The sequence below is a fragment of the Mustela erminea genome, chromosome 1 (assembly GCF_009829155.1).
Source record: "Mustela erminea isolate mMusErm1 chromosome 1, mMusErm1.Pri, whole genome shotgun sequence".
Lineage (NCBI taxonomy): Eukaryota > Metazoa > Chordata > Mammalia > Carnivora > Mustelidae > Mustela > Mustela erminea.
In genome coordinates this window covers 27,401,774-27,421,397 of record NC_045614.1, presented here as the reverse complement: position 1 = coordinate 27,421,397, position 19,624 = coordinate 27,401,774, and the positions used below count along the sequence as shown (strand labels likewise).

At 37.0% G+C, this 19,624-nt stretch overlaps 1 protein-coding gene across 8 annotated transcripts in view; it reads left to right on the top strand.

Annotated features, from left to right (window-relative positions):
• The window catches only part of C1H3orf67 (chromosome 1 C3orf67 homolog), a 247,862-nt gene that overhangs the window by 111,205 nt on the left and 117,033 nt on the right, over window positions 1–19,624 (top strand). For all 8 annotated transcript variants that reach the window (XM_032323954.1, XM_032323924.1, XM_032323904.1 and 5 more), the window contains one exon: window positions 18,255–18,419. In XM_032323954.1, coding sequence (XP_032179845.1) covers window positions 18,255–18,419 — 165 coding nt within the window. The remainder of the gene's footprint in view (window positions 1–18,254; window positions 18,420–19,624) is intronic.

The following is a 19,624-nucleotide window of genomic DNA, read 5'->3' as shown; positions in this document are numbered from 1 at the left end:
CATTCCTTAATATCCATCACCCCATTAGCCCATCCCTCTCCCACTTCTTTCCATCAACCTCAGTTTGTTCTCTATCATTAGGAGTCTCTTAATGGTTTGTCTCCTCCTCTCTCCTTCTCTCTTTTTCTTTTCCCTTCCCACATGTTCTTCTGTTTTGTTCCCTAAATTACATATATGAGTGAAATCATATGGTATTTTTCTTTCTCTGACTGACTTTTTGACTTATTTCACTTAGCACGATACACTCTAGCCTCCTTCACATCACTGCAAATGGCAAGATTTCATTCTTTTTGATGGCTCTTCATGACTACAGTAATATAGTCATAGTTTGGTTATTGTTAATAATGCTGTTATAAACATTGGGGTGCATGAACCCCTTCAAATCTATATTTTGGTGTCCTTTGGGTAACTACCTCAATGTGCAATTGCTGAATTGTAGGGTGGTTCTATTTTTAACTTTTTGAGGAACCTCCATACCATTTTCCAGAGTGGCTGCACCAGCTTGTATTCCCACCAGCAGTGTAAGAGGGTTCCCCTTTCTCTGCATCCTCACCAACATCTGTTGTTTCCTGTGTTGTTAATTTTATCTATTCTGACAGATGTGAGGTAATATCTCATTATGGTTTTGGTTTATATTTCCATGATAATGAGTGATATTGAGCATTGTTTCATGGACCTGTTAGCCATCTGGATATCTTCTTTGAAAAATGTTTATTCATGTCTTCTGCCCTTTCTTAATGGGGTTATTTGGGTTTGGGGTGTTGAGTTTGATAAGTTCTTTACAGACTTTGGATTCTAACTCTTTATCAGATAGTCATTTGCAGATACGTTTTTCCATTCCATAGGATGCCTTTTAGACTGTTGATTTCCTTCACTCTGCAGAATATTATTATCTTGATGTAGTCCCAATAGTTCATTTTTATTTTGTTTCCTTTGCCTCTGGCAACATGTCTAGTAAGAAGTTGTTATGGCTGAAGTGACAGAGGTTGCTGCCTGTGTTCTCCTCAAGGATTTTGAAGGGATTTTCCTGTCTCACATTTAGGTCTTTCATCCATTTCGAATTTATTTTTGTGTGTGGTGTAAGAAAGTGGTTCAATTTCATTCTTCTGCATGCTGCTGTCCAGTTTTCCCAACACCATTTGTTGAAGAGACAGTCTTTTTTCCATCAGACATTCTTTCCTGCTTTGTTGAAGATTACCCTATAGTTGTGGACCCATTTCTGGGCTCTTTATTCTGTTCCATTAATCTATGAGTCTGTTTTTGTGTCAGTGCCATACTGTCTTGATGACTACAGTAATATAGTTTGAAGTCCAGAATTGTGAGGCTCCTGCATTGCTTTTATTTTTCAGGATTGCTTGGGCTAATCGGGTCTTTTGTGGTTCAATACTTTTTCCAAAATACAAGTCAGAGATAATACCTAAAGCACAAGTTCAGAAATGTCAATATAAGGCTGCAATTATATATTAAACACAGAAGTACGTACCAGAAGATTTAGAAGCTATTGCTGAAAGTCTTGAGACTAGGCCATGTGTGAGGTAGGAGGGTAGCAGTTAGGGAATAATGCCTTTTTCTCATAATTGTAGTGCCATTTGTATTTTTGAACAATATACATATATTTTTTTATAATTAATTTTTTAATAGTGAATGGAATAATCTAAAAAATTCCAAGAACAAATATTGGCATGATTTCTTTTAGGTTTTCAAAAGGCCTGGGAAAAAGGCTAAGAATGTGGCAACTCAGATTGCCTAAAATGTTCTGAATAGACTTGGGGAAGCATGGTGTGGTTCTGGGTGCTGTGGAATATAACCCTCTATTCCTCATTTAGCTTCCAGGACTTAACCTTGCACAAGTGCTCACCCCATCTCTATATGCTTCAATTTCTATGTCAGTAAAATGAGGATAATTGTTCCCTGGTTAAGTAAAATACTATTACATTCCCACTAAAAGCATAACATGTGTAAACTGAGTACATCTTGGAGAAGTTAAATTGATACTGTAGGAACTAAAGACACAGATTAATGGTCTCTGAACATTATTTCCTCATTAGTTATTATAAGGTTGTTTTGAAGATCCAGTAAAACAAATATATGTATGTATATATATAAGATATAAACTATAATTCATTGTGTAGATGCTAACCATTTATCTGCCTCCTACAGTCAGGCACTGAGACGACACAGCCCCTGCTTCAAGGAGCTTGGAATCTCTCAGGGAAATTTACATGTACATATTGATTGTTATACCTGGAGGAAGCTTCCCTAATGGGCTTAACAAGCACTGAGAGGAGAATTTGGGGCACTTAACTCTAACTTGAAAGAGCCACTTGGAGAGGTACTTGGATTTCACAGACCTACCAAGTTATGAAAAACTTGACTAACATAAGGTTGCCAACTTTTAAATTCACCAAATCAGAGCATTAGAACAGACAAACAAGAAAATCTACAATTATTCTAATCACTTAATTAATTGGAAAGATTTAAACACTCACATATTAGGAAGGTATTATTTTCAAAATAAAGGCTGATATTTTCACCACAGACCAGTGAAAATGACTTAATGGGTCAGTATCTATCCATAGAGCAGTGTTTGGTGTGTACTCACATGAAGAAACAAATTTTCCAAACTATATCCTGAAGGATAAATAATAATTTCTCAACTAATGAAGTAATTTTTCAGGTAATGAAAGTTGACAACAAGAAAGGAAAGCATTTCAGGAAAAGGAAGAGTGATATGTATAAAGACATGGCATTATGAGTAGATCTGATCCATTCAAGGAACAGGGAGTTCATTATGGCATATGGCAGAGGTGGAAGGAATGATTTAATATAATATTTTTTACTAGGTTGCATACTTTGACACAAAGAGCTAGAGCAGTTTTCCTGTCCTCAGAGTTCTCTGTATAACTGTGAACACCAGAAAAGTAAACACTGCAAGAGTTCATTGTCAAGACAATTTGATAAAAGAGAACAAAGGATAACACAGCATGGGGCAAATTGAGTGTCCCTGGTCAAGGAAGTTGGCAGCAGAAATGATAACAATGATGGTGGTGCTAATAGAAACAGTAGGTGTTCTAAACACTTTATATATATGAATTTAATTTAATGCTATACAAACTCTATAAAGTAGGTATTATTATCATCTCCATTTTATAGATAGGAAGCTTAGGCACAGAGAAGTCAGATAATGTGCCAGTGTCACAGGTTTTGAGGCAGGTTTTGAACCCTGACAGTAGGACTCGAGTTTTTACTCCTACTTACTATAGTGTACTGCCTTCCTTGGGAGAATGAAAAGGAGGGGAAATTTTAAAAAGAAGAGAGAGAGAGAGAGAAAAGACATCATGGAATAAGAATGCCAAAAGATGGTGACTAGCTGTGTTAAGTGTGTCTGTATTCAATAAGTAATGGATGTTCCTTTGCCTTCCATACTGAAGATGGGGGTGGGGGAGACATCTTCTGCCGAGACAGTTCTACTAGTCACGAGGTTGAGACTTTTATCATAGGAAACTCTTTTCCCTGTTTCTTACATTTCATTCTGAGGTTCAATTTAAAGATAGTGTATTAAAATGCTTGCTTAAACTCAGTACCTGTTTCCCTTAGTTTATTTAAGCTGCTACATTTCACTCTAGAACTCTTAAAAACTCACCCAAGCTAGGAAATGTTGCCTAATTCCATTGCTATTCTCTGTTTACACAGTGGAATATAATAGAAAGTGAATTATTGGGACCCTAAAACAAGAAATTAACCAGGTTTTCACTTGGCCAGAGGAATGGCTGATGCTGGACAAGTAGTAAAGCATGCTGATTCAATTGAATTTATGACTTATGGTTCCTGAGGGAACATGGGCTGGCACTTTTAGGCATTTGTATGACTGAATTATTGACTAACTCATATCATTCTGCATCTAAAAAAATGAACAATATATGTACAGATGTTAGATAAGAGAAAAACAAGAGGAGAGCCAAGAGAAGAAAGGAAAGAGCACAATTATCCACTAGGTATGGATTTATGCTCTACCGGTGATGATTTTACAGGTCTCCTGACACCAGAGTTCATTGCTTTCTAAAATATCAGCACTTGGGCATATGTGTTCTGTGTTAAGGAATGCAAGAAGAGGAGAATAATTAAAAGTATGATTTCAGACTGAGAGTCCCTTTGAAGGCATAGGTTAAGTCTCCATATTTTTACCTCTAGCACATGACCTGGCACTGGTAATCTGTCATACATATATGAAGAATTGATGAAGTAAGAGTAGGCTAATTGTTTGTTCAATTATTCATTCAGTCATTCTCTCTATTCAGTAAACCTTCTGAATGTCAAGCAATGTGAAGAAAATTATCCCTTCAAAAGCCACAGAAAAAACTAGAAATACTAATGTAGTGCCTTAATAGACTCATTGAGCAGGGACGGGCCATAGAGATAATGTAATCCAGTATCCTAATTATACAGAGAGGAAATAAGACCCATGGAAATCAAGGCATCTTGTGCTAAGGTCACAGAAGGTAGAACTCTAGGTCAGGCCTCTGACTGTTCCTTCCTCAGCAGTATACGTATTTACCTTCCTCAATAACTGGAATTCCTTAGTGTTTTTAATAATCAGCATTGTTGAGTGTTTTCCTACCCCTCTCTCTCCAGGTCAGGTGATACACATCATATTCAGATCTCTTCAGTTTAAGGCTGCATTCCCACTCCTTCTTGCAGCAGAGTCGAACTCAGATTACCCTTGCCTAGAAAACCACCTCAGAGCAAGGAAAAAGGGGTAAGATCGCTGCATAGCAGAGGTTTCCAGCCAATAGTAGATCCCACAAAAATGGATTATGTATATCTATATATCAAAGACACAGATGTATATTGATAAACATATCAATTGTTTTTTATAAGTAGGCATTATCAATATTTATAATAGAACTTCATATCTTAAAAACTCTAAGGATAACAATTCCATTTATAATGTCATCCCAAATAATTAAATACCTAGAAATAAATTTAATCAAGGAAATGAAAAACTTCTTCACTGAAAACTATAAAACATTGTTAAAGGAAGTTAAAGAAGACCTAAGTGAATAGAAATAAATACACCCAACAGGTATGGATTGAAAGACTTGATATTGTTAAGATGTCGGTATGACCCAAAGAGATCTAGAGATTCAGTGCAATCTCTCAGTATTTCAATGGCCTTTTTTGCAGAAATGAAAAAGCTGATCCTCAAATTCATATGGAATTGCAAGGGGGCCAAAATATCCAAAAACAATTTTGAAAAAGAAGAACAAAGTCGGAGGATTCACACTTCCCAATTTCAAAACTTAATTCAAGAGTTGCAGTAATCAAAACAGTCTGGTATAGTTAGAATGGACATATACACCAATGGAATAGAATTGAGTCCAGAAATGAATCTGTCTAATTTTGACAGGGAGACCAAGAACATTCAATGAGGAAAGAGGAGACTTCAACAAATGGTTCTGGGACAATTCGATATCCACACACAAAATAATGAGTATATAAAAACTAACTCAAATGGATCAGCGACCTAAATATAAGAACTAAATAAAACTCTTAGGAAAAAAATAGAGCTTAATCTTCATGACCTTAGGTTAACCCCAAAGCACAGCAGCAAAATTTTAAAAATAAATAAATTGGACATTAAAATTTAATGCCTTTGTATATCAAAGGACACTTAAGAAATTGAAAAGACTACCTGCAGAATGGGAGAAAATATTTGCAAATCATATATTCTATAGAATAAATATTCTGATTCTACATATATATATATATATATAGAGAGAGAGAGAGAGAGTGTGTGTGTATGGATATATATATATATATGGAATATTCTGATATCTTCCAGTATCTAGACTATGTAAAGGACTCTTTTAACTCGACAACAGAAAGAGACACAACCCAATAAAAAATGTCTGAAGGACTAAACTGCTGTAGATATATCTCTGAAAAAGATATACAAATAATTGATAAACACGAAAAACAGCTAAGCATTAGTTATTAGGGAAATGCAAATCAAAACCACAATGAGATACCACTGCACGCTCACTAGGATGGCTATAATTTTTTTTAATAGAAAACAAGTGTTGGTAAGGGTGTAGAGAAATTGGAATCCTTGTACATTGTTAATGGGAACGCAAAATGGTTCACCCACTATAGAAGACAGTTTGGCAGTTCCTGGAAATGTTAAACACATAATTACCATATGCATCTGCAGTGCCACTCCTTGGTATATACCCAAAAGAATGGAAAACAGATACATGTACATGTGTGTTCACTGCAGTGTTATTCACAATAGCCAAAATGTGGAAACAGCCCAAATGTTCATCACCAGATGAATGGATAAACAAAACATGGTATGTGTTTAACACATAGTCACATATTGCATGATTCCATTTATATGAAATTTCGATAAATCCATAAAGAAAGAATGCAGATTTGTTGTTGCCAAGGAGTGGGAGTTGGAGAGAATGGACAGAAGCTGGCTAATGGATAAGGAATTCTGCTTTGGAATGATGGAAGTGTTTTAGAGCTATATAGAGGTGGTGGTTGCAGAACACTCTGAATGTACGTACTATGTACGGATGAATTGTTCACTTTAAAATGTTTAATTTTTACTGATACATTAATGTGAATTTCTCCTAAATAAAATACAAAAAAAAAAAAAAACTAAAGGCATGATTCATTTCAGGATAGCCAAGTGTTTGGTGTAGTTGAGGCTTATTTACCCCTTTAAATATCAGCACCCTTTATTATAAAAAACACATGCTAAAGCACTGTGGTTTTGTCTCCATTATAATGAAATAGTTGACATAAGTATTTGTCTGTTATTAATAATAAACAGTTACATAGTAATTCCTATGTACCAGGCACTGTTCTTAGGCCCTTACAAACATTAACTTATTTAATCATCATAATAACCCTATACAGTATTATTTTCTAATCCATATTTTACAGATAAGATGACCCAGGGCACAGAGAGGTAACTTACCTTGCCAAGATCACACAGCTAATAAGTGATGTTTTGGTTTGTTTGTTTGTTTTATTTATTTTTTGTTCAGTTATAAGTGATTTTTTTATTAACATATAATGTATTATTTGCTTCAGGGGTACAGGTCTGTAAATCATCAGTCTTACATAATTCACAGCACTCACCATAGCACATGTTTTAATGCATAAAGAGCATTTGTATGTGTTAAAATTGGTGACTTAATTTTTTTTTAAGATTAATTTCTTTGAGAGAGAGCATGTGCCTACCTGCAAGCAATGGGAGGGACAGAGAGGGAGAGAGAGAATGTCCAGTGAAATCCCTGCTGAGTACAGAGCCCGAAGCAGGACTTGATCTCACAACCCTCAGATCATGACCTGAGCCAAAATCGAGTGGGATGCTTACCCAGCTAAGCTCCCCAGACACCCAATGACTTAATTTTTAAAGCTAGTTAAGATCTTCATCAGAGATCTACAACACCTACAGAATGGTTCACATTATGTGGCATTATAGACAAAGCCAAACAGGATTACAAAATCACTCAAAACATTCTAATATACTAACTCATACTGGGAACAAAGACAGCAAAAAAAAACCCACCATGTGGTTGTGGTTCGATGCTACATGAGCAAATCTGTTAGTTCTCTCTTAGCCTTCTCCTTCCATTTTGGCATTCTGAGCTGACCATTCCAGCCAACATTGTGTCCTTTCAGATTTGTTAGCAAAAGCACCTTAAATCAACTGTGTCATTTTCCAGTGTTAATCAAGCAGTCTGCTTGTTTCCATACACATCTCTTACAGAAAATAGAACTTGTCTGGAAGAACAATTCAGATAGGCCTTGGTCCCTTAGTATCTGATTACCACTTTGACTTGTTATTTGCCATCTGGGGAGAAAGATATGATATCCAAATAAAATGTGTGTGGAACACTTCTCGGGAAATAGCTGAGCAAAGAACAACCAAAGAAGAAAAATGGAAAACTTGGCTGCTGCTTTTAATCTAGGTCAGCTCTTATTAAGGGGCCTTCATCCGGAGGTGGGCTCCAAGATGGCAAAGAAGTAGGAGACCTAAATTTCATCTGGTCCCAGGAATTCAGCTAGATAGTTACCAAACCATTCTGAACACCTATGAACTCCACGGGATAGCAGCAACTCCATGAACAGAAAAGCGACCACTTTCTGGAAGGTAGGACATGTGGAGAAGTGAATCGAAGGCGGTATCTGGGAAAATAGACCGCAGGGGGTGGGTGGAAGAAGCCTCTGTCAGTCAGCTCCCAGCAAGTGGTAGAGCAACAGAGCACAAAATCAGAACTCTTGGAAGTCTGCTCGCCTGAGGGACATCACTCTGGTTGCTAAGCAGGGGATGGAACCTCACTGGGACAGTGTGGTCTCAGGACCCCTCAGGGTCACGAAAGACCTGGAGTTCTGGAGTGCTGCAGAGGTCCCATGTATCAGAGCAGGGAAACCGGCTGTGGAGATGGAGCTGAGGAGTGTGCTTTCAGCTCAGGGTTGCCCTAAACCGTGATCTGCAGCACAGTCAGGCCTCCTGGAAGAGCAGAGGCCCAACAAGCAACAGATCCAGGGAGACCCCCTCACTTCCTCCCCTGGGAGGAGTGGCACAGGAGCACACTGCAGGAATCTACTGGGGTTGGAGAATCCAAATGGGTCTGTGAGCCAGAGATAGAAATGCTCACTCACAGGCTGGGTGAGAATGGAGTGTGGCTGGGTGATTGACTGCTTTTCTCTGAGGACTCACTCAGGAGTGGGACCCTGAGTTCATGGCCTCCTCCAGGGCTGGAGACCAAAATATACCCCAAATCTAGTACATGCTTTGTTCTATTCACCTGCCTGATCAAATTCCTTTTTTTTTTTAATTATCCTTCTTTCTTTTTTCAGCCAGTTTCTTTATCACTTCCTTTTTTAAAACTTTTTAATTTTCATTTTTACAGTCATATACCGTCCTTTCATTGTTTTTACCCTTGTTTTTGCATATATATGTTTTTCTTTCCTTAAAATTTTGAGAGGCAGTTTCTTCTAACAGACCAAAATACACCCAAAAAAACGGAGCCAAAAGTCTGTGGCTCTGTTCTGTTTACCAGCCTGATCATATTCTTTTTTTTTCCCTTTCTTCCCCCACCCCCCACCCTGGTTTTGGATCTCTTCTGATTTGTTTAATGTATATTTTCTGGGGTCATTTTTACCCTTGTAGCATTTTGTTCTCTTGTTCATCTATTCCTCTCCAGACAAAATTACAAAATGGAAAATCTCACCTAAAAAAAAAAAAAAGAATAAGAGGCAATACTACAGACTGCCTGCCAGGGAGCTAATCAACATGGACATTAGTAAGTTGTCAGAACTATAGTTCAGAATGACAATTGTAAAGATGCTGACTGGGCTTGAAAAAAGCATGGAAGATACTAGAAAGTCCTTTTCTGGAAAAATAAAATCTAACCAAGTCAAAATAAAAAGGCTATTCATGAGGTGCAATAAGAAATGGAGGCTCTAAACACTAAGACAAATGAGGCAGAAGAGAGAATTAGTGATCTAAAAGACCAAATGATGAAGAATAAAGAAGCTGAGAAAAAGAGAGAGAAACAACTACTGGACCACAAGGTGAGAATTCAAGAGGTAAGTGATACCATAAGATGAAACAACACTAGAATAATTGAGATCCCAGAAGAAGGAAGAGAGGGATAGAACGTATATTGGAGCAAATTATAGCAGAGAATTTCCACAATTTGGGGAAGGACACAGGCATCAAAATCCAGGAAGCATAGACAACCCCCCCTCAAAATAAAAAATAGGTCAACATCCAACTATCTAATAGGAAAATGTACAAATCTCAGAGATAAAGAAAATCCCGAAAGCAGCTTAGGACAGAGGAGGTAGGTCTACAGTGTTAGAAGCATTATGTTGGCAACAGACCTATCTACAGAGACCTGGCAGTTTTCTCATTTACTTCAGAGCACTAAACAAAATTATGCAGCCAAGAATACTATATCCAGCTAGGCTGTCATTGAAAATAGAAGGAGAGATAAAAAGCTCCCAGGACAAACAAAAAGATTTGTGATCACCAAACCAGCCCTACAAGAAATTTTGAAAGAGGTCCTCTAAGCAAAGAGAGAACATGAAAGTAACAGACCAGGAAGGAAGAGAGACAATATACAGTAATAGTCACCTTATAGGCAATACAATGGCACTAAATTAATATCTTTCAGTAGTTAACCTGAATGTAATGGGCTAATGTTCAAAAGAAACAGGGTATCAGAATGGATTTTTTAAAAAAGAGCCATTGATATTCTACCTACAATAAACTCATTTGAGACCCAAAGACCCATCCAGACTTAAAGTGAGTGGGTGGAAGACAATTTACCATGATAATGGACATCAAAAGAAAGCTGGGGTGGCAATCCTTATATCAGACAAATTAGATTTTAAGCCAAAGACTGTAATAAGAGATGAGGAAGGACACTATATCATGCTTAAAGGATCTATCCAACAAGAAGATCTAACAATTTTAAATATCTATGCCCCTAACATGGGAGCAGCCAATTATATAAGCCAATTAATAGCAAAATCAAAGAAACACATTGACAATAATATAATAATAGCAGGGGACTTTAACACCCCCCCCCACTGAAATGGACAGATCATCTAAGCAGAAGAACAAGGAAGCAAGGGCTTTAAATGACACACTGGACTAGATGGACTTCACAAATATAGTCAGAACATTTCACCCCAAAACAACAGAATAAACATTCTTCTCTAGTGCACATGGAACATTATCCAGAATAGATCACATCCTGGGTCACAAATCAGATCTCAACCAGCACCAAAAGACTGGGATCATTCCCTGCATATTTTCAGACCACAGTGCTCTGAAACTAAAATTCAATCACAAGAGCAAAGTTGGAAAGAACTCAAATACATGGAGGTTAAAGAGCATTCTACTAAAGAACGAATGGGTCAACCAGGAAATTAAAGAAGAATTTAAAAAATTCATGGAAACAAATGAAAATGAAAACACAACTGTTCAGAACTTTGGGATGCAGCCAAGGCAGTCCCGAGAGGAATGTATATAGCAATACAAGCCTTTCTCATGAAACAAAGTTCTCAAGTACACAACCTAACCCTACACCTAAAGGAGCTGGAGAAATAACAGCAAAGAAAGCCTAAACCCAGCAGGAGAAGAGAATTTTTATCAGAGCAGAAATCAATGAAACGGAAACCTAAAGAACAGTAGAACAAATCAACGAAACTAGAAGCTGGTTCTTTGGAAGAATTCATAAGATTGATAAACACCTGGCCAGACTTACAAAAAGAAAAGAGAAAGGACCAAATGAATAAAATCATGAATGAAAGAGGAGAGACCACAACTAACACCAAAGAAATACAAACAATTATAAGAACACATTATAAGCAACCATACCCCAGCAAATTTTGACAATCCAGAAGAAATGGATGCATTCCTAGAGACATATAAACTAACAAAACTGAACGAGGAAGAAAGAGAAAACCCATAACCAGTGAGGGGATTGAAGCAGTCATCAAAAATCTCCCAATGAACAAGAGCTCCGGGCCAGATGGAATTCTCAGAATTCTCCCAAGCATATAAAGAAGAATTAATACCTGAAACTGTTTCTCCTGAAACTGTTTAAAAAAAAAAAAAGAAAGAAAGAAAGAAAGAAAGAAAAAAATGGAAGGAAAACTTTCAAACTCATTTTATGAGGCCAGCATTACCTTGATCCCCAAATCAGAAAAAGACCCCATCAAAAAGGAGAATTACAGACCAATATCCTTCATGAATATGGATGCAAAAATTCTCACCAAAATACTAGCCAGTAGGATCCAACAGTACATTAAAAGGATTATTCACCACAACCGAGTGGGGTTTATTCCTGGGCCGCAAGGTTGGTTTCAATATCCACAAATCAATCAATGTCATACACTACATTAATCAAGGAAAGGACAAGAACCATATGATTCTCTCAATTGATGCAGAAAAAGCATTTGACAAAGCATCCCTTGATTAAAACTCCTCACAGTATAGGGGTAGAGGGTACATGCCTCAACATCATAAAAGCCATCTATGAAAAACCCATAGCGAATATCATTCTCAAAGGGGAAAAACTGAGAGCTTTTCCCCTAAGGTCAGGTAGGTACATGGCAGAGATATCCACTATCAGCACTACTAATCATCATAGTACTGAATGTCCTAGCCTCAACAACAGACAACAAAAAGAAATAAAAGGCATCTGAATTGGCAAAGAAGTCAAATTCTCACTGTTTGTAGATGTTATGGTATTTTATGTGGAAAACCCAAAGACTCCACCCCAAAACTTCTGGAACTCACACAGGAATTCAGTAAATGCAGCATATAAAATGAATGCATAGAATGCATTTCTATACACCAACAACAAGACTGAAGAAAGAGAAATTAAGGAGTAGATACCATTTACAATTGCACCAAAAACCATAAGATACCTAGGAATAAATCCAACCAAAGAGACAAAGGATCTGCACTCAGAAAACTATAGACTACTCATGAAAGAAATTCAGGAAGACACAAAGAAATGGAAAAATGTTCCATGCTCATGGCTTAGAAGGAAAAATAGTGTTAAAATGTCTATGCTGCATAGAGCAATCTACACATTTAATGCAATTTCTATCAAAATACTATCAACTTTTTTCACTGAGCTGGAAAAAGTAATCCTAAAATTTGTATGAAACCAGAAAAGACCCCAAATAGAGGAATGTTGAAAAAGAACAGCAAAGTTGATGGCATCACAATTCCAGACTTGAAGCTCTATTCCAAAGCTGTAATCATCAATATAGTATGCTACTGGCACAAAACAGACACATAGATCAATGGAACGGAGCAGAGAACCCAGAAATGGATTCCCAACTCCATGGTCAACTAATCTTTGACAAAGCAGGAAAGGATGTCCAATGGAAAAATTAGTCTCATCAACAAATGGTGTTGGGAAAATTGGATGGTCACATGCAGAAGAATGAACCTGGACCATTTCCTTATACCACACACAAAAATAGACTTAAAATGGGTGAAAGACCTGAGTGTGAGGCAGGAATCCATCAAAATCCTTGAGGAGAACACAGACTGTACCTCTTCGACCTCAGCCGCAGCAGCTTCTTCCTAAACACATCACCAAAGGCAAGGGAAGAAAGGGCAAAAATGAACTATTGGGACTTCATTGAGATCAAAAGCTCTTGTAAAACAAAAGAAACAATCAACAAAACCAAAAGACAAATGACAGAACGGGAGAAAATATTTGCAAATGACATATCAGATAAAGAGCTAGTATCCAAAATCCATAAAGAACTTATCAAACTCAGCACCCAGAGAACAAAGAATCCAGTCTAGAAATGGGCAGAAGATATGAACATTTTGGCAAAGAAGACATTCGGATGGCCAACAGACACATGAAAAAGTGCTCAACATCACTTGGCACAGGGAAATACAAATCAAAACCACAGTGAGATACCACCTCACACCAGTCAGAATTACTAAAATTAACAGGTCAGGAAACAACAGATGTTAGTGAGGATGTAGAGAAAGGGGAACCCTCCTACACTGTTAGAGGGAATGCAAGCTGGAGCAGACACTCTGGAAAACCATATGGAGGTTCCTCAAAAAGTTGAAAATAGAGCTACACTATGACCCAGCAATTGCCCTACTGGGTATTTTACCCCGAAATACAAATGTAGTGATCCAAAGGAGTTCATGTACCCCAATGTTTATAGCAGCAATGTCCACAGTAGCCAAACTATGGAAAGAGCCTAAAAGTCCATCAGCAGATGAATGGGTAAAGAAGATGTGGTATATATATACAAAATGGAATACTATGCAGCCATCAAAAGAAATGAAATCTTCCATTTGCAATGATGTGGATGGAACTAGAGGGTATTATGCTGAGCGAAATAAGTCAACAAGAGGAAGACAATTATATGATCTTGCTGATATGTGGAATTTGAGAAAAAAGGCAGAGGATCATGAGGGAAGGGAGGAAAAAATGAAATGGGATGAAACCAGAGAGGGAAACAAACCATAAGAGACTCTTCATCTCAGGAAACAAACTGAGGGTTGCTGGAGTGGAGGGGGTGTGAGGCATGGGGCATGGGGTGGATGGGTGATGGACACTGGGGAGGGTATATGCTATGGTGAGTGCTGTGAATTGTGTAAGACTGATGAATCACAGACCTGTATCCCTGAAACAAATAATATATCATATGTTTTATATATATATATATATATATATCCTTCATCCAGACCATTTATTGAGTATTCCCTGTGAACCAGATGCTGTAGTAAATATATCATCGGGATTCTCTCACCATTCTCTCCGACACTAGCAGCACTTCGGCAGAATTGTCTTCTTTCACTTCCTAGAATACACCAGAGTTTTCCACCTTCAGAGGCTTCAAATGCTCTGTTCCCTACACCTGAATGATCCCTCCGATCCATTTCACCAGGGGACCTTCTGCTTATCTTTTATGTCTCAGCTTAAATGTCTCTTTATCAGGGGTTCCTGAGGACTCAGTTGTTAAACAACTGCCTTCGGCTCAGGTGATGATCCTGGACTCCCTGTATCGAGTCCAGCATCAGGTTCCCTGCTCTCTCTCTCATTCTCTCTCTCTCTAAAATAAATAAATAAAATATTTTTAAAAAGAAAAGATAAATAAATTTCTCTTTATCAGGAAAGACTTTCCCTGACACCCATTACCTCTTTCATTACATCTTGAACTTTTCCTTCAGAGCACTTAATAAAATTATAATTAAGTAGTTATTTATAATATAATTTGTTTCATATTCTCTGTTAAGTGTAAGCTTCAGAAAGACAGGACAGAGTCACGCGATTCCCTGGCATACAGTAGAAACTCAAAAAGTATTTGCTGAATGATAAAATGAGTAAACGAATGAGTGAGGGCAGACCATGCCCTGTATGTACTCACAGTTTAGCACTATTTATTTTCTATGTAGAATCCATGCTGTGTTCAGAATTCTTTTTTTTTTTTTTAATTTATTCGAGAGAGCATGAGCGAGAAACAGAGAGCACGAGCAGGGGTGGAGGGGCAGAGCAGAGGGAGAAGCAGGCTCCCTGCAGAGCAGAGAGCACGCATGACACAGGGCTGGATCCCAGGACCCTGAGAGCATGACCTGAGCCAAAGACAGACACTTAACTGAATGAGCACCCAGGTGCCCGTGAAATTCTTATTTTTTAATTAAGCCATGAATGCTAAAAATTAAAATAAAATGGCCTAGTAATTGAATATGGAGAAGGGAGTATTTATTGGTGAGGTGGGTGGTGGGGAGCTGAGTTAACTTCCACTTCGGTTTATCAAAACATCCAACTACCAGGTCATAAAGCTCTTTCATAGTTTGGTTTCACAAAAATGAGACTAAAGATCCTCTCCATGTATACCTCCACCAAGTTTGACAGTGAGTAGTTGCTATATGGGCTTAATAATTCGCCTTTATTTTAAAAAGTAGTGAACTGGTAGTTTTTCTTTTGATTCCTCCTTTTATTGCAGGTTTTATACTGCTCACACTCTCCCTTGATGAATAATGAGTAGTGCGACAGTTGTGGCTGCAAAACGAGAGTAGATGTATAGAAAGGAAAAGTGACACAGAATGGATTTATCCTTTTACTGTGGAATCTGATTTGCATGTCGACCATGATCCTGTTAAAGTCAAACTGGAGTTTTGTAATAGTCTCTGCCTTGGATTTTGGGTTACCAGGAATTTTCAGCTATCTCTTGTTAGATGGAAACTCAGGTTTTGTTTTTGTATGCATTTCAAACTTTGTATGGCATTGTACCCTGTACCATCCACAGAGTCCCTATAAGCTAACATTTCCATGACTTGTCTTTATGTGATTAAGAATACAGCATTTTATTTCAGGGTCTTAGAGCCTACAGCATTCTCTGCCTCTTTTAATAAAAAATCTAATTTATCAATATTGGCATTGATTTGGAAATTATCTTGTTCTACCTCAGAAGAGTTTGAAATGATATGTCAAATATATATCTGGAGTTAGTTTACTTATTTTTCCAAATGTTTTCTATTTTGAGAGTTTATCTACTCAGCTACTTTATATTGATTTTCTAAATGTGGATGACAAATAAGAAATGGACCAACAAACAACACCTGAAAACTAAGATTTGTAAATCTACTGCATTTTTAAAGACTGGAACATTAAGACACTTAGAAACCATTACATTACTGATGAGTATTCAAGTTTTTAGTTAAATGATTCATTTCCTTTTCAAGATTAGGACATTAGGGTCTAATTAGGAAACTGCCATGACTTGGGTGCATATAAACCTAACATCATTTGCCTTTATAAACGTGGTTAGAGTTTATACTTACATAGGATGTTTTTTGAGGGATGATTGGTTGAATTTTTGTTACTACTCATATTCACATATACACACACAAATTTTTTCCACTAGATTCTAAAATTAAATATTTTACTTATAAAAATTAAAAACATAGACACTTTTATGTAGAAGAAAATAAAGCCTACACTTAAGCTAACTATCAAAAGCTATTTTACATCTCAGTATATTTCATTTTAGTCTTTTTACCATGCCCACATTTTACTCATTGATTTTCTACAGTTAGAGTTTTGTATATATTACTTTCATGTAACTTCCTATCATGAATTTTTCCCACATCATTAAGCCATCTTCATAAGTAGAATTTCTTGTGGCTCTTCACTGGTAATTCAAGTTTTTTGTTTTTGAGAAATTATAAACACCTATTTATATAGATCTTTTCATCTGAGTTTCTGTTTGTTTGTTTGTTTGTTTTTCTTTAGAAAAGACTCAGGGACACCTGGGTGGTGTAGTCAGTTAAGCAGGCAGCTCTTGTTTCAGCTCAGGTCATGATCTCAATGTCATCAAATCAAGCCTCAAATCCTGTGTGGGGCTCCAAGCTCAGAACAGAGTCTGCTTACGACTGTCTCTCCCTGTCCCTCCTCCTCTTCCCACCCCATGAGCATGTGCGTGTACGTTCTCTCTCTCCCTCTCTCTCTCAAATTTTAAAAAAAAAAAAATCCTTAAAAAAAAAAGAAAAGATTCACATAGTGAAATTATGGAGTAAATTGGCAGGTACATTTTTAAGGCTGTTGATACATACAGGAAAATTGCTTTTTGGAATGCTAATACCAGTTTAATTCCTACTTAATATGTATGACAAGACTTAATATCTTTCCTGTAAGAGAGGTCATACAAATGAAAATAATGTTCTAATACTGGAATGGGTTAAGAACATGAACACAAAATTTACTAAACTGGAAATTTATATATCCATATAAATATATATGAATGATACCAAATCTCATTAGGAATACAAATTATAATAATAAAACTACTATTTTAATTATAATATACTGTTCTTTCTTTGAAAGTATTCACAAGTAAGATGTTAACATTAGGGGAAACTGGGCAAAATGTATTAGGAACTCTACTATTTTTGTAAATTTTCTGTAGATCTATAATTATTTCAAAATAAAAAGTTAAAAAATAACTTTACTCATATAATGTCTCTAGGTGCTTATTCAACTATACCTTTGTGTATATTGATATTGTATATTTGTGTATATATGATTTGTGTATATTGTGATATATTGTGTATATTTATTTGTGTATATTTTTTAAAAGGGTTAAAAAAAATCCCAGTGTAAATGAGCCACTGTACTTGGAGCACACCTAACTAGCTCTTTTCTTGAGTTATATTCTAGTACTAAAAAATAAGTATAAAATATATCCAATGAATGCTGTCATTTATTGCACAAGTCTCTGAACTTACTCTATATGTCATACACTTTATCTCATTTAATAGTTCCTACAGTCCTACGAAATAAGCAGTAAAATTACAACATTCATTTTACAGATGAGAAAGGCGAGGCCATAAGATTAAGTAATTCATTCAAAGTCATATTCTAAAGTGTTTTACTTTAGGGGCGCCTAGGTGGCTCAGTCGTTAAACATCTGCCTTCTGCTCAGGTCATGCGTGATCCTAGGGTCCTGGGAGTCTGGTGCCCTGCTCAGTGGGGAGACTGCTTCTCCCTCTCCTGCTCCCCCTGCTTGTGTTCCCTCTCTCACTATCTCTGTCAAATAAATAAATAAAATCTTAAAAATAATTAAAAAATAAATAAAAAGTTTTACTTTAATTGGTTTCATTTATAAGATATGTCCATTTGGCAGAAATGACTTACATTTGAGGAATGAATGTTTGTCTTTACTTTCAGCTGGATATGGTGTTCCCTTTCCAACAGATGAACCTACAGACATTATTCCACGAAGCTGCCAACTAACGACAGATGTTCCACAAGTCACACAGCTGCTAAACATGACTAAACTCCGCCAAACTGAAATAAAATTTGGAGGTCATCCTCTAAGTTCAGCAGAATCAGGTATGCATCAGGCATCTAAATTTATAAGCATATTTATTTGAAAGACCCAAAAAAAGAGTTAAAAAAATCCCAGTACTGCAATGATGCTTTATAGCTTGAAGTTAAAATATTAAGTCACTGTGACATTGACTCCTATCTGTGGTAAATCATTTTAAATTTCTCTTTAGCCACTAAAATATTTTCTGGGTTTTTACATACCAAATCAAAACATCCTTGATTAGTCCTCTCCCTTTCCTGTATGTTTTCAGGCCCAGCCAATTATACTTCCAAAAGATCTCTGGAATCTCTCTGCTCCTCTTCTGTTGCTGCTGTCATTGATCTGGTCGCTCACCTTAGCCTCCCAGTTAATCTCCACGTTGCTGTTGGAACTATCCTTCTGATAATAGAATTAGAAATGTGAGGGGCTCCTGGGTGGCTCAGTGGGTTAAAGCCTCTGCCTTCGTCTCGGGTCATGATCCCAGGACCCTGGGATGGAGCCCCGCATCAGGCTCTCTGCTCTCTGCTCAGCAGGGAGCCTGCTTCCTCCTCTCTCTCTGTCTGCCTACTTGTGATCTCTATCTGTCAGATAAATAAATAAAATCTTTTAAAAAAAATCTATAGATTTAAAAAAGAAATGTGATCGTGTCTCTCTTCAATTAAAGACCTTGAATCCCTTTCCCACTATCTTAGAAGACCAAATGAAAAAACCATTGGGAACTCACACAAAACCAACCTCCCCTACCCCAGCCGCCTTCAGAGTTTCATCTCTCATTCCCTACATACAATTTTCTGACCGCTCCGTGGGCTTCCACATGTTCATATTTGGGAATTGCTGTTTCTTGGCCTAAAACACCTTCTTCATCTTTCTGCCCAGAAACACTCCCAATTCATTTTTCTAGATCCAACTCAAACGCTACCTCTTCTGTGCAGTCTTTCCTAATTCTAACAAGCACTGTTCCCTTCTTTCCCTGACACTTTTTTCACTTTCTTTTCTTTTCTTTTTTTTTTTACAATATTTTTTGGTATGTCTGCATTTCCCAATAAATTGTGATTTCCTCCAAAACAAACACTGTACTTCATTGTTCTATATCCCTACCATCTAACACAGTGTTTGCCACAGGGTTTGCAGCCCAGGGCTGCAAACTCAAATTACTATGGAGGCCAGCATAAATGAAGTGGGCTAGATGCCTAGATATTTGATACATAAAAACATTTTTTACTAAACA